Source organism: Capricornis sumatraensis, chromosome 1 (genome assembly GCF_032405125.1).
Source record: "Capricornis sumatraensis isolate serow.1 chromosome 1, serow.2, whole genome shotgun sequence".
Taxonomy (NCBI): domain Eukaryota; kingdom Metazoa; phylum Chordata; class Mammalia; order Artiodactyla; family Bovidae; genus Capricornis; species Capricornis sumatraensis.
In genome coordinates, this window is record NC_091069.1 from 77800527 (window position 1) to 77813919 (window position 13393).

At 51.4% G+C, this 13393-nt stretch overlaps 1 protein-coding gene across 1 annotated transcript in view; it reads right to left on the reverse strand.

Annotated features, from left to right (window-relative positions):
- Nucleotides 1-424: 424 nt before the first annotated feature.
- Nucleotides 425-13393, reverse strand: part of EPAS1 (endothelial PAS domain protein 1) — a 93018-nt gene continuing 80049 nt past the window's right edge. Inside the window, exons 8-16 of the mRNA XM_068985803.1 lie at nucleotides 10056-10203; nucleotides 9184-9398; nucleotides 7928-8118; nucleotides 7298-7408; nucleotides 5530-6017; nucleotides 4388-4514; nucleotides 4080-4197; nucleotides 3696-3869; nucleotides 425-1650 (exon numbers count right to left, since the gene is read on the reverse strand). Of these exons, the coding sequence (XP_068841904.1) occupies nucleotides 1499-1650; nucleotides 3696-3869; nucleotides 4080-4197; nucleotides 4388-4514; nucleotides 5530-6017; nucleotides 7298-7408; nucleotides 7928-8118; nucleotides 9184-9398; nucleotides 10056-10203 (1724 nt within the window). The 3' untranslated portion in view covers nucleotides 425-1498. The remainder of the gene's footprint in view (nucleotides 1651-3695; nucleotides 3870-4079; nucleotides 4198-4387; nucleotides 4515-5529; nucleotides 6018-7297; nucleotides 7409-7927; nucleotides 8119-9183; nucleotides 9399-10055; nucleotides 10204-13393) is intronic.

The window sequence follows — 13393 nt, forward strand, 5'->3', positions numbered from 1 at the left end:
TACGTCCCTTCTGGGAACAGACAGACCTCAAGGAGGCCCAGGGGCCATCCCCGGAGGTCTGCTTGCTGCACCTTGACATTGTAGGGTGATCTGAGGGCCTGGCCCCATGGGGAAGGGGCATGAGGATGAGGCTGGTCAGAACCAAGGGCCCCCTTTCTGCACCTTCACCCCACCCCCGGTTCAACTCCATGGGCTCCAAGGTGGTGAGCTGGACGTGCACTGGATCACTGTACTGTTTCTGAATCTGCACTGTGTCATGAATTCCCATCTAAACCACCTCATGGTAGTTCTGGAAGTATCCAGATGTGCCACATGAAAGACCATTAGAGTCGCATAGCTCAGTGCACTTGAAGGGCTGGCAACAAAATCTTAAGAGTTAAAGCACTTCCCCTCCCTTAGATCATCCCACCCCCACCCCTGACGTGCCATCAGAGCCTCTCGGCAGTAATAATAATACATACATACATACATACAAAATCCATATAGAACACGAGGAGAAGACAGCTCGCAATGCTCCCACTTAATGATTCCACTTTCTGGCTTATCTGTCACGCCTATGGCATGTCCCGAAAGCAAAGAGCCAACAGCGAGAGACCTTGAGCAAGGTTAGTACAGGCCCGTGGGAGTTCTGTACAATTCTGCAGTGTCAGCAACATCAGGAAAAAGATCAAACAGCTTAGAAAAGATTTTAAAGTGATTTTGTGAGCAGGATTCCATTTCCGTTTCTGATATTACAAAGTACCCATATATATGATAAACACTTAACCCAGATATAAATTTTCTTTCTTAAAAAACTCAGTTATGCTTTTGAATAATATTTTTAAAAAATCCACCAAATGCAGGGGAAAAACACCAGTTTAAGAAAAGCCATACTGTGCAACTTTCATAGATAACCACACACAATGGAGTTTACTCTTCACATTTCATTTCTTTTTTCACCCCCAAAAGTCGTATCAAAATTAGAGCAAAGAAGTGGCTTAAAAAAAAAAAAAGATGGAAATTTACAATACAGTGATTAGTTTTAGAAAAGAAAGGGCTGAGCGAGGCCAAAAATCAAGCTTAGAAAGCAAGATTATTTTGTTTCTCTTTGGCAACAACAAAATCTTTTTTTAGTTAAATGAAGCCAAAGCTTTCCCGAAAGGAGAACAAATGTACACCAAACTTGTTAATATGAATATTGTTTGTGTGTGTGTGTGAGAGAGACCCGTGAATATTATAAATTAGGATTTGGGGAAAGAAAACTCTTATAAAATTTAAGAACATTTCCATTGACAGAGCAAAACATAGCAGGTAAAACAATTATATTTTAAAAATATGGATAATAAAGTGAGCATCTTCGGAAAAAGGCCACTACTCGGTGACCTGGACAAGTTTGCCAGGTGAGTGTATCTTGTAAAAAGTGTGGTGGTGTTAGAAATACCTAGTTGCAAAAAACAGACGGAGAACATGAAGCTGGTGGGACGGCGTGGGAAGGGTGCCTGTCGGTGGCGGTCCTGGCTCAGGTGGCCTGGTCCAGGGCTTGGAGGAGATCCCCTCCTTGGAGGAGCGTGGAGGTTCCCGGAACAGGAACGTTCACCTCACAGTCATATCTGGTCAATTCCGGCAGCAGGTAGGGCTCAAACGAGGGTCCGAGCAGCCGGCTTGCCATGCCTGAACAGAGAGTGAGTGCTGTCGTTTAAAAACCCTGAATCAACCGTGTGTGGGGGGTGGGGTCTGTTCTCTAAAAGGCTGGCAGGGATGCAGCGGGTTCACAGAGCAAGAGGCACTTCCGGCTTTCCTGACTCCGGGGCACAGTGGGGCAGCCCTCATTCCACTCTTCAGCATTGTCTTTCCCTAGTGACCTACCCCCTGCTCGGAGCAGGGACCCAGCAGATACACGTCTGCCTCGCTCATCAGCTGAGAGGCTGAGACCCAAGGCGGGGACAAGAGTGTGCAAGGCAGATAGGACGGGGAAGGGTTCAGAGGATGGGGAGGGTGGGTGGTTCCCACGAAGGCTTCCTGGCCTGGGAGGTGGAGGCATGAGGCAGTGCCTGGGCAAGGCTCGGAGTTACCGACTGAGCCCTGCCCCCTGTGCACTGGCAGCTGGAGGGAAGGCCGAGCAGAGAAATGGAATTCTGAACCAGCTGGCGCCTGTACGCACTTGCACACACATTTACATGCACTCATATCATACCCATGTGCCACAAGCACATGGACACGTACATACATATGTGCACACATACATACATGCATGTACACACACACACACACACACGGGTCCTTCAAAGGCCTGACTTCCACTTTCAGGATCCTCACCCTCGGCTGCTCCTCTCCTGCTGAGAAGGAAGATAAGGGGACATTCCCAGCCCAGTCCCCACCTCCCACTTCCAGGGAAGAGAGGGCCTGGGTGCCTGGAGGCAGACCCAGAAGCCCTTCACTGGCCCCAGTGATGTGAGTCCCTGCTTCCCTTCCTGACTTACATGAAGCATCTCAGCCCCGGGCCCTCTCTTCTTCAGCCCGCATCTCAGCCACTACCTAGGGTCCATGCCTGCCTCCCCAACTCATCCTTGCTTTCCTGTGGACTGGGTGTGTCTCATGGCTGTCTGCAGCCCCACAGTAGAAAGGGGTACTTGCTCATCATCCTTTTCTAATCCCCTCTTCTTTTACTCATCTTCAGAACTGACCTAAATTAAAAATTATTTTCCCCTGAAAAGAATGAGTTTCCATTCACGGAAACTCATGGGTTCACAGCAGGCATAATAATGCTAACTACCACTTCATGCAAACATATACACAAACATATACACTTTGCACAGGTGCGGGCATGGTAAGTCTTTGCAAACCCATGGACTGTAGCCCGCCAGGCTCCTCTGTCCGTGGGATTTCCCAGGCAAGAATACTGGAATAGTTTGACATTCCTTTCTTCAGGGGATCTTCCTGACCCATGGATCAGACCCGAGTCTCCTGCATTAGCAGGTGGGTTCTTTACCCGCAAAACCACCAGGGAAGCCCACGCTTTGCATGCAAGCCACTAAATTAAACGTGCAGGCTACTACTCCAGCCTAAGGTAGGTAAGGAGCAAAGCTGGAATGGAAGCCCAGGACTATCTTGGGCCAGGACTAAAACCTGGACTCTGAAGCACTGAACAGCAGTCTGTCTCAAACCATAGTGCTGAGGAAATGACTCTCTTTTAGGGCAGGAGTTTGGTATGTTTCACCCAAAGTATGAATTACATTCCTGTTTACATAGCAACCTTTTTGTGATAACATACTACATAGGATGCTGACAGACTAAGGTGGGTAAGAGGCAGGCATCGGGTGGCCAGTCCTCCTAGAAAGCAGGATCCCCTCCAAGGGCAAGCCTGCCCATCCTCCCAGCAGTGCGTCCTCATCTCAGCGTGATGCCCCAGTAGGTCACTGCATCAGGCATTACAGTAACACGAAGAACTGAGCAAAAGGCCTAGGCTCTGGGGCTCTTATAGTGGTATAGCCCTGGGTGTCACCTAGTCACTGGAGGGCTCCTTCTACAGCCCTGTGGACAGGTGGCCTTCCAGTCTCTGCTGTGGTCCCCTGGGGAGAGGAGGGCTCACCCCTCTCAAGGCAGCTGCCTTGCATGAGCAAACTCATCCTTGTGCTAAGATCTGCCACCTTCTCCATCCCCTGGCTCCCACAACCCCTGGGCCCTGGCACAGCACGCCTGTTCCCGAGTGCACCCACCTGACATCTTGTGAGCCGCTGGTAGGCTGTAGTCCTGGTACTGGGGGGCATAACACTGGGGGGGGAACCCACTCTTGGTGGGCTCCCCCGGGCTTGTGGCAGACGGTGGCTGTGGTGGTGGTAAGTGTCTCAGGGGCTGGCTCCCACCCCTCACGGGATTCTGGATGAACTCATCTGAAAAGGCCGATGTCAGAGTGAGGGGACAGACTGTGACACCCCCAGCATCCCTCTTCCTCCACGGGAGGAGCCCAGAGATTTCTGACCACGTCACCCTCAGGTGGTGAGGGAGAGAGGAACCAGGGTGGGCCCGGATCTAAGCCCCTGGCTCCACCGGCAAATGCCCTCTCCCAACCCCAGCCTGCCATGGCCCAGGACTGCACTCACCGTTAGGGACGTCTGCATTAGGCAGCTTGTCCGGCATCAAAGAGCAGGTCCCACCACCCCTGAGACTCTTCATTCTTTTCCACATCAAGTGTGAGGTGCTGCTGCCTGGCGGATCCCCCTGCATGTGGAAGTGCAGACATAGAGGGAGAGGCCAGAGAACCCAGTCCCAAACTGCGCTGGGATGAGGCAGGCCCTGCTTGTTCTGAGACCCTGTCAGCCTGGGTCTCTACATTCAGCCCCGGCTCCCACCCAGCCTTCCCCAGGGCTGTGGAGGGAACCTGTAGCAATGCCCCCAGGAGCCAGCTCACCCCACTCAGGTCTTGGAAGGCTTGCTCCTCGTACTCCAGCTGTCGCTTCAGCTTCAGCTTGTTGGAGAGGGCAATCATGGCTGGGCTCATCACATCCGGACCCTGAGGCCCGAAGCCCTTGGCAGACCTGCCAAGCCAGAGAGAGTGGGCGTGAGAGAGTCTGGGGCGCCATGTGCCCAGGGTCCTCCCAGGAGGAGGACCCTGACAATGGTGGCTCTGGAGCCCCAGGGAAGAGTCCTGGAGGAGGGGGCGAGGGCCTGGGCTGGAGCTCTCCCTGTCCTCAGTGTGCCCTGCCTGGTAGACACTGATGGCTCAGCTGTCTGCACCTCCCTCCACACGTGTCCATCTGCCTGGCTGGCCCCTGGCGGCCTTTGGTCCTGGCCTGGTTTGTGGCCGCCCAGCTCAGTGACAGCTGTCTTTGCAAGGGCCACTTCTGCCCCATCTCCCCTGCTCTGCTTGGACTGCTCCCCACCAGGGACAAAGGAGGATGCCCTGTAAAAGGCAAGGGCCTCAGGGAAGCCTAACCAGTGGGCCCTGGGAACATGAAGTCTATTCCAACCATGGGACAGCCAGGGAAGCTCCCAGGGGTTGGAAGAGCCTTGGGGGGGTGGTGGATACTGGCAGATGCTGGGAGGCGGCAGGATGGGGAGGGCGATGCTGGACTCTGGCAACCGAAGTCGGGGGGAAGGCAGGGGCATCTTTTCACTTTTCTCAACTAGGCTTCCACACTTGAACTGAGGAAACGTCCCTCCATGTTGTGTGTGTGGGTGGTCTGTGGCTCAGATCATGAACTCTGAATAAGAAAAGGAAGGGGTAGTTCAGGAAGCCACTGGTATGCAGGGCCCAGGACAAGCCACTTCTTTCCCTTTTCCTGTCTGCAGGCCTCTCTTGGTCTCCTCCAGCTCTGATAAAACATGTCCCACTCAAGGCCTCACGTATCTTAGGGCGAGTCCCCTAAAGCCCAAGCTCTCAGAGTTTAGAGAAGGGCTATGCAGCATATCGGACCGCTGTCGAATGGAAACTGGTGATGGGGCAAGGGGCCTTTTGGAGCCCCATACCTGCCCCTAGTGGGCACCTGTCTGTACCTCCTCCCCCATACAGCACAGCCTTAGCTGAAGCAGCCCAGCGTCTCTGTCACTGACCTCTTCTTGAACGTGGCGAGATGGGGTGTGGCAATGGGGGTCCCCAGGGGCGCTGTCCCCAAGGCCTCTGCGTGCTGATCTTCGCCAGGCCACTGCATGGGCCCCAGCTGTAATGGCGGGTCAGGGGGCCACTGTGTGCTGGATATGCCTCCCATGGAGGAGAGAGGGGTGTAGGTCGGGCCACAGCACTGCAGCAGGGACACCTTGCTGCCACCGTCAAAGAAGGTGAAGGACACGCGCCGCTGCTCAGGCTCCGTCTTGCTTTCCAGCTGCTGCTGATACTTGTCCAGGAGGAAGGTGCTGTGAGAGGCCGTCGGAGCCAGTGGCTGGAAGATGTTTGACATGGTGCTGAAGCAGTGCTGGGGGGTCGACCGGGGGGTCTCCGGCAGGAGGCTGTCCTCGGGGCAGATGGGGCTAAGCTGGAAGTCCTCTCCGTCCATGGGGATGTAAGGCGCCAGGGTCTCCAAGTCCAGCTCATTAAAGTCAGTCTAGAAGACACAGAGCAGGGGCAAAGCAGCTCAGCAGTGGGCGCTGCCTCATGGTAGTCCCTCGTTCCCCCGCCCCCACCCGAGGCATTCCTCCTGCACAGCCTGGAAGCTGGGGGCCCCAGAGAGGAAAGCACACATGTGTCCTCAAAGTGTGGAAGGTTTTCTGACACACGTTACCAGCCTTCCACTCAGTCATTCTTCCACACACCCCACTGGTGTCGGCCCCACCTCTTCATTCCTGCCTACTCTGATGAGCACGGTGGCTCCTGGGGGCCAAGGGCAGCTTTGTCCTCATCTCCCGCCCGTGCCCAGGGTGTATCTGTGGACAGCTCGTAGGGTAACCGTGGCCCAGTGCTCTCTGTGGGACTTTCATTCAGATCAACAAGGACTCAGCGGTGGCCCCCACGTTCCCAGTATGGGCACCATAGCGAATCCTCACAAGCAGACGCAGCAAAACAGACATTGCAACCCTCCCTGGGGGGAGGTAGCTTATTAATGGCTACAACTGCATGAAACGGTTAAAGAGAAGCAGCAGCCGGTCACACACTTTCTCTTTTCAAGGAATAAATCTTAGAGTTCAGAGAAGAAAGTGCAGGGCTGAAGTAGGGAAAGATCGCAGAATAAAGACACAAACTGAGGAGGCAAGGTAGAAATTTGGATGAATAACCCAGAGTAAGACAAATAGGGATTAATACATTTCCTTTGGGTTTTGTGACACACGTACCATCCACCCACACCTTAGCCTGTTTACACAGGTTTTACAAGACTGTTTGGCCTTATGTAATATGTTTCTGAAAAGTTATGTGTAAATAAAAATTTGTCAGTCAGATGTCATTTTAAAATGCATTTAACATAAGTTATTTCAAAGAATCCTAAAATGAAAATGTATATAAAGGGAATTGTTCCCTGTGCTTAGAAAAGTCTTACACATCTGGACATCTGGGGATGCTTTTTAAATGCAGGGCTCCTTAAAGAAAGGTTCAGTTGTAGTTTTGGCTTTCTGAGCACTAATAAATAGCCAAGTTAGTGGACATAAATATATGGAGAGTTGAAAAGAGCTGCATTTGACACGGGTAAAGCAGAAGGCAGACGTGGGAGAAGCAGGCGACCACAGGCTCCATTTCCTTGCACTCTCACCCAGTTAAGGGACTATGGCATTGGCCAAGCTTTCCCACTAGTCTTTGCAACAACGGGCCGAGGCTGCAAGAATGGGCATAAGCCTTCACAGCATTAGCAGGCAGGCCTGGTGCACCATCCCGATCTTCTCCAGGGCTACATACCTGGGTGCCACACTGGTCCTTTGCCTCCGTGTCCATGGCAAAGAGCTTCTCGATTGCTTCAATCTTCAGATTGCCATCTAGAGATGTGTAATAGTCTCCAGGGCTACTGGGCTAGGGGCCAGGAAGGAAGGTGACCAAGTCAAGGCTATGGCACTGCTTTCCCCAGAAGTCCAAGGTGGAAGGAGAAATACATCTCAGAGTCAGTTCCATTCCATGGAACAGGATTTGTAGAGAGGCCACTCCATATGAGCTGTGTGAACCTCTCTGAGCTCAGTCTCCTCACCATAAAATGAGGCCGTCTTGAAGAACAAGCCAGACAGAAGCATGGCTGGCCAGGCCCTTTGCGCCCCGCAGGATGGTTACTGTCCTGCATGGAGACTGAGTGCAGGGCTCACAGCCGTGAGTGACTTAGCCCCTGTCTTCAAGGAGCTTATTCTGTAGATGGGGGTGGAGAGCCAACAACAAGCATCTAATATGTGGCAGGCAAGTCTCACGGCCACCTTTGGGATCTGCAGGAAACCCAAGGAAGAGGAGCGCAGCACTGGGGCCTGGCCTGTCCACTCAGCCATCCGGCAGCAGCCAGAGGAGCTCACTCTCTCCATGACCTCAACCCAAGGTGAGGGGGCTCACCGTGGAGCAGCTGCTGCTGCTGCTGGCACTGGGGGTGCTGTTCCCCAGGGCGGCCGCCTGGGGCACGGTGAAGGCGGGCAGGCTCCCGGCCTCGCTGTGGGTGCCATGGCTTTTCACCTCTCCGGTCCATTGCTGGCCTGGGGGCAGGATGCCCTTGCCATAGGCTGAGGACTCCTCAAAGTTTGGGGTCCCTGTGGAGACAGGGCCTGGCTTGGTTAGCACCCACAACCACTGGGCTCACCCCTAGGACAGAGGAAGCCCGAAGGATGCACAAGAGTTCCTAAAAGGGTCTGCAGCGTGCCTGGGGCTAGGCCCTGGTGCACTGAGGCTTGGTTGGGTTAAAGAGGCCTTCAACCAGGGCTTTGCTTCAATGGACAGACTCTGTTTAATGGGAACACCCTCTTGGAGCCGCTAACTTTCAGAGATTAAATGTATCAATTGCCTCTCTTCCCTGAAGGACAATCTAGAATGCAGAGGAGAAGGTTATGAGAACTAGGCAAGTTACCTCGTTATTGCCACAAAACTGGGACGCTGCATGACTCCTTGGCCCAGGTTTGCCCTCTGTGACCCTCTGCAGTCACGACTCCCCTGTGGCTTCTCAAGAACACGTCTAGCAAGGCCAAGCCAGTTCAGAGCAAGTTCAGGGAGTTATAGCTACTCCTTGAGTGGCCACAGTAAGGCTGGGGGTGATGGTGGTCAGTTGCCACATGGAGAGGAAGGGGCTTTGCAGGTACACAGCAAGGGTTAAGAGCTGGAAACCCTGCTGGCGCCACCAGGACTCGCATCCCCAGGGGACAGGTAAACGTTTAAAGACGTGCATGTAAGGACTTACTGCTGGGCCCGAATCTGTTTCTCCATCCATGTTTCTGGGATGATTTCTCCCAACATTATTTCAACCTAGCAGCCTTCTGCCTAAACACACAATCTGTCTTTCAAGGTGGAGATCTGCCCACCCTGTGAAAATATGCCCATGGCCTCAGAGCAGATCCCCGAGACCTCTCCTCTCAGACTCCCATTGCCCATGATGCAGAATCAACCGGACCCCACCCGGATCGGTGCCTTGAGAGGTCAGACATGGGGCAGTCCCGAGCATGGTGAGTGTGTGTGCACAGCACGGGGTTTGGCCACACTAATGGAGGATTAGCAAGACTCAGAGAAGGTACACGGCAGCTCTGCTTAAGGGAAATCTGTGCCAGGGAGGCCTCCCCCCACCCCAAGAGGGTTTGATTGCCCCGGCCTAGCTAAGGTGCACCCACCGAAATCCAGAGAAATGATGGTGTCTCCCGCGGTAGGTGCCAGCTGGGCCAGCTCCTCAGGCTCCTCCTTCAGCTTGGTGAATAGGAAGTTGCTCTTCTCAGACACAGCCACCTTGCCACTGTTATCAAAGATGCTGTTCATGGTCAGCAGGTGTGGCTTAAACGGTGACTCTGTCTGGTCCATGGAGAACACCACGTCGTTCTTCTCAATTTCACTGTTGAGATGAGAGGGAGCTTCAGACCCTCCACATTTCCCATCAAAACCCTTTGGCTCTCCCAGACACACTGAAGCCCTGACAGCTAAGCCTCTCAGATAAAACCATGGGTATGGACAGTGTGTTAGCATTTTGTAAAGAACTGCACGATGGTAGTTTGGAGTCCTGGAGCCTAGCGATGCCAAGAGTGCCTCACAATATGTATGTGTCTTGGATGCTGTTTTTATATTGTACATGGACTGAGTGGTGTGCATAGACATGAAGGCTTCTGCTTTTGTTTCACCCCAGCACTGCCTTTCTCCAGCTGTCTTCCCAAGTTCTACATAGCTAGGGTGTTACGTCTGCTCCCCAAAAGTATGAGCAGTTCTCTTCCCTTGATCCTCATTCAGAAAACAGGTTAGGCTTCATCTATGTTCTAGTTGCCTCCCTCACATAGGGTGGAGGCATGACAGATGACAGACGAGAGGCAAGGGGCAGAAAAAGTGCCGTCAAAGGGAAATCCCAATGTCCCATTGTTCCCAGGATGCCCACCGCCAAGGACTCTAAGATGTGGTGCCCGGGTTCTGAGGAGCCTGGTGTCCCTGGGTCGCACTGTCAGTCTCAGGAACACCCCAGCCCCAGCCCCAGCCTTGTGGCCCCCAGCCCTCACGCGCTCACCTCAGGACATAGTTCACACACATGATGCACTGGGGCTGCAGGTTGCGAGGGTTGTAGATCACTGTCCCCTGTGTCTCCAGCCACACGTAGCCCCCATGCTTGGCAAGCATCCGGTACTGGCCGCTCACCACCTGACCCTTGGTGCACACTAGGGGAGGAGAAACGGGGCCTGAGGTCAGGGAGGCGAGGGCAGTGTATGGGAAAAGATGTGGGGGGATGAGCTGGAAGGGCGCTGAGAGCGTCTTGCCCAACACCTCATGTTAAACATGGGGAAGGCGGTCCAGAGAGGTTAGCTGACGTCCCTAGGCTGGCTGTGAGGGAGCGGCCATGGCCAACCCTTGACAGGTCAGCTCACACCGGCTCAGCTGTGAGCAGAAACCAAGAACAGCACCTGCCCTTCTTTCCCCTCAAGGTCAACGAGAGGAAGCCGCTCCACGGGGCACCAGCCGGATCCATGCGTGCACCCAGGGTGCAAGAGCACCTCCTCTGCCCCGCACTGCAGGTGGGGGGAACCTGCAGGCAGCGTGGAGAATGCCTGTTCTCGGCAGCTGCTGGTAGCAGACCCACCATCAACACTCTGCTTGTGAATAAAGGCAGTTTAAAAAAAAACAAAACATGAGATGGATGAAACTGGAGCCGATTATACAGAGTGAAGTAAGCCAGAAAGAAAAACACCAATACAGTATACTAACACATATATATGGAATTTAGAAAGATGGCAATGACGACCCTGTATGCAAGACAGGAAAAAAGACACAGCTGTGTATAACGGACTTTTGGACTCAGAGAGAGAGGGAGAGGGCGGGATGATTTGGGAGAATGGCATTCTATCATGTATACTATCATGTAAGAATTGAATCGCCAGTCTATGTCTGACGCAGGATACAGCATGCTTGGGGCTGGTGCATGGGGATCACCCACAGAGATGTTATGGGGAGGGAGGTGGAAGGGGGTTTCATGTTTGGGAACACATGTAAGAATTAAAGATTTTAAAATTTAATAAAAAAAAATAAAAAAAAATAAATAAAAAAAAAATAAATAAAAATTAAAAAAAAAAAAGATATCCTGATTGTTTCAAGTCATTGGTCAGACCCGCCACCTTTAGGGCCACAAAAGGTTTGGGACCCAGAGCAAAGGCATAAGCAAGCCTCCCACTCCCAGTGGGGGCTGAGGCAGTACTGGGCCCCCAGCCACCTCCACACAGAGCCTCTTCAAAGCCTGTGAGTCCTCTGCACTTGGCCTCCCAGCTGCTCAGCTAGGCTACCTGCATATGACTTCTTTCCTCTCCCAGAATGTTCTAAATGTTCATTTAACATTTGCTTTTCTCTATAAAAACACTGGAGAAAGAACCCTGCATCCCAATATAGTTCTCTTCCCCAGTCTAGAATGCTCTGACTGTTCCCCTTAAAAAGGAATCAACAAGTCCCTTCAAATGAAAGTTTACTAATGTTAGGATTTCTGATAGTTTTCTGAACTGCCCACTTACTTTCATTCCTTGGGAATTCATTCTTTTGAATCCCAGCTCAGAAACCCCCAAATCACAGAGAACTAAAAAGAGGCATGCCAGCAGGATTATAAAATCTTGGTTTTGGTTTTTTCATCTGCAAAATGGGGTACTGATAATAATTAACAGTAATGAAAAGGCAGAGGAACCAGAGATGAAATTGCCAACATCCGCTGGATCATCGAAAAAACAAGAGAGTTCCAGAAAAACATCTATTTCTGCTTTATTGACTATACCAAAGCCTTTGATTGTGTGAATCACAAGAAACTGTGGAAAATTCTGAAAGAAATGGGAATACCAGACCACCTGACCTGCCTCTTGAGAAACCTGTATGCAGGTCAGGAAGCAACAGTTAGAACTGGACATGGAACAACAGACTGGTTCCAAATAGGAAAAGGAGTATGTCAAGGCTGTATCTTGTCACCCTGCTTATTTAACTTATATGCAGAGTACATCATGAGAAACGCTGGGCTGGAGGAAGTACAAGCTGGAATCAAGATGGCTGGGAGAAATATCAATAATCTCAGATATGCAGATGACACCACCCTTATGGCAGAAAGTGAAGAGGAACTAAAAAGCCTCTTGATGAAAGTGAAAGAGGAGAGTGAAAAGGTTGGCTTAAAGCTCAACATTCAGAAAACTAAGATCATGGCATCTGGTCCCATCACTTCATGGCAGATAGATGGGGAAACAGTGGAAATAGTGGCTGACTTTATTTTTCTGGGCTTCAAAATCACTGCAGATGGTGATTGCAGCCATGAAATTAAAAGACACTTACTCCTTGGAAGGAAAGTTATGACCAACCTAGACAGCATATTAAAAAGCAGAGACATTACCTTGGCAACAAAGGTCCATCTAGTCAAGGCTATGGTTTTTCCTGTGGTCATGTATGGATATAAGAGTTGGACTATAAAGAAAGCTGAGCGCCAAAGAATTGATGCTTTTGAACTGATGTTGGAGAAGACTCTTGAGAGTCCCTTGGACTGCAAGGAGATCCAACCAGTCCATCCTAAGGGAGATCAGTCCTGGGTGTTCATTGGAAGGACTGATGTTGAGGCTGAAACTCCAAATCTTTGGCCACCTGATATGAAGAGCTGACTCATTTGAAAAGACCCTGATGCTGGGAAAGATTGAGGGCAGGAGGAGAAGGGGACGACAGAAGATGAGATGGGTGGATGGCATCATCAACTTGATGGACAAGGGTTTGGGTGGACTCCAGGAATTGGTGATGGACAGGGAAGCCTGGCGTGCTGCGGCTCATGGGGTTGCAGAGAGTCAGACACGACTGAAAGACTGAACTGAACTGAATGATAATAGTTATTATTAGTACCCAGTATCCCACAGCTGTTTGTACTGAGGACCACATCTGCCCACCTGGCTAATCAGGTATAAAAATGCTGGCTGAATGTCACTGACAAATGCTGTAAAGGAATAAGCCCCTCTGCCCCACAGTTACTAACATGTACAGTGCTCAGGCCCTGCCACATCTGCAGGACACATCTGCAGATAATGTCCTGAGGGGCCTTATGTGAGAACATGTGGACATTCTGTAAACACAGAGAATCTCTCCAGTTTTCCTTGTAGGCTCCTGAACCACTCCCCGTTCACCACTCCTGTGTGATTGAGGAATACAGCTTGGTTCATACTAATGCTGCTTGTAATCCTTTTACATTTATGTTTTTCTTGGCACATGTCACCCTGTTCAGAAATCTAATAAGCACTTCCAAGGTATAGGAAGCACTATAACTTGGATGTGTATAGTGCTTTGCAGGGTTGAAAACCATCTCATAAGATAAATTCATTTCTGCAAAGGAATTAGAACAGTGCTTGACCA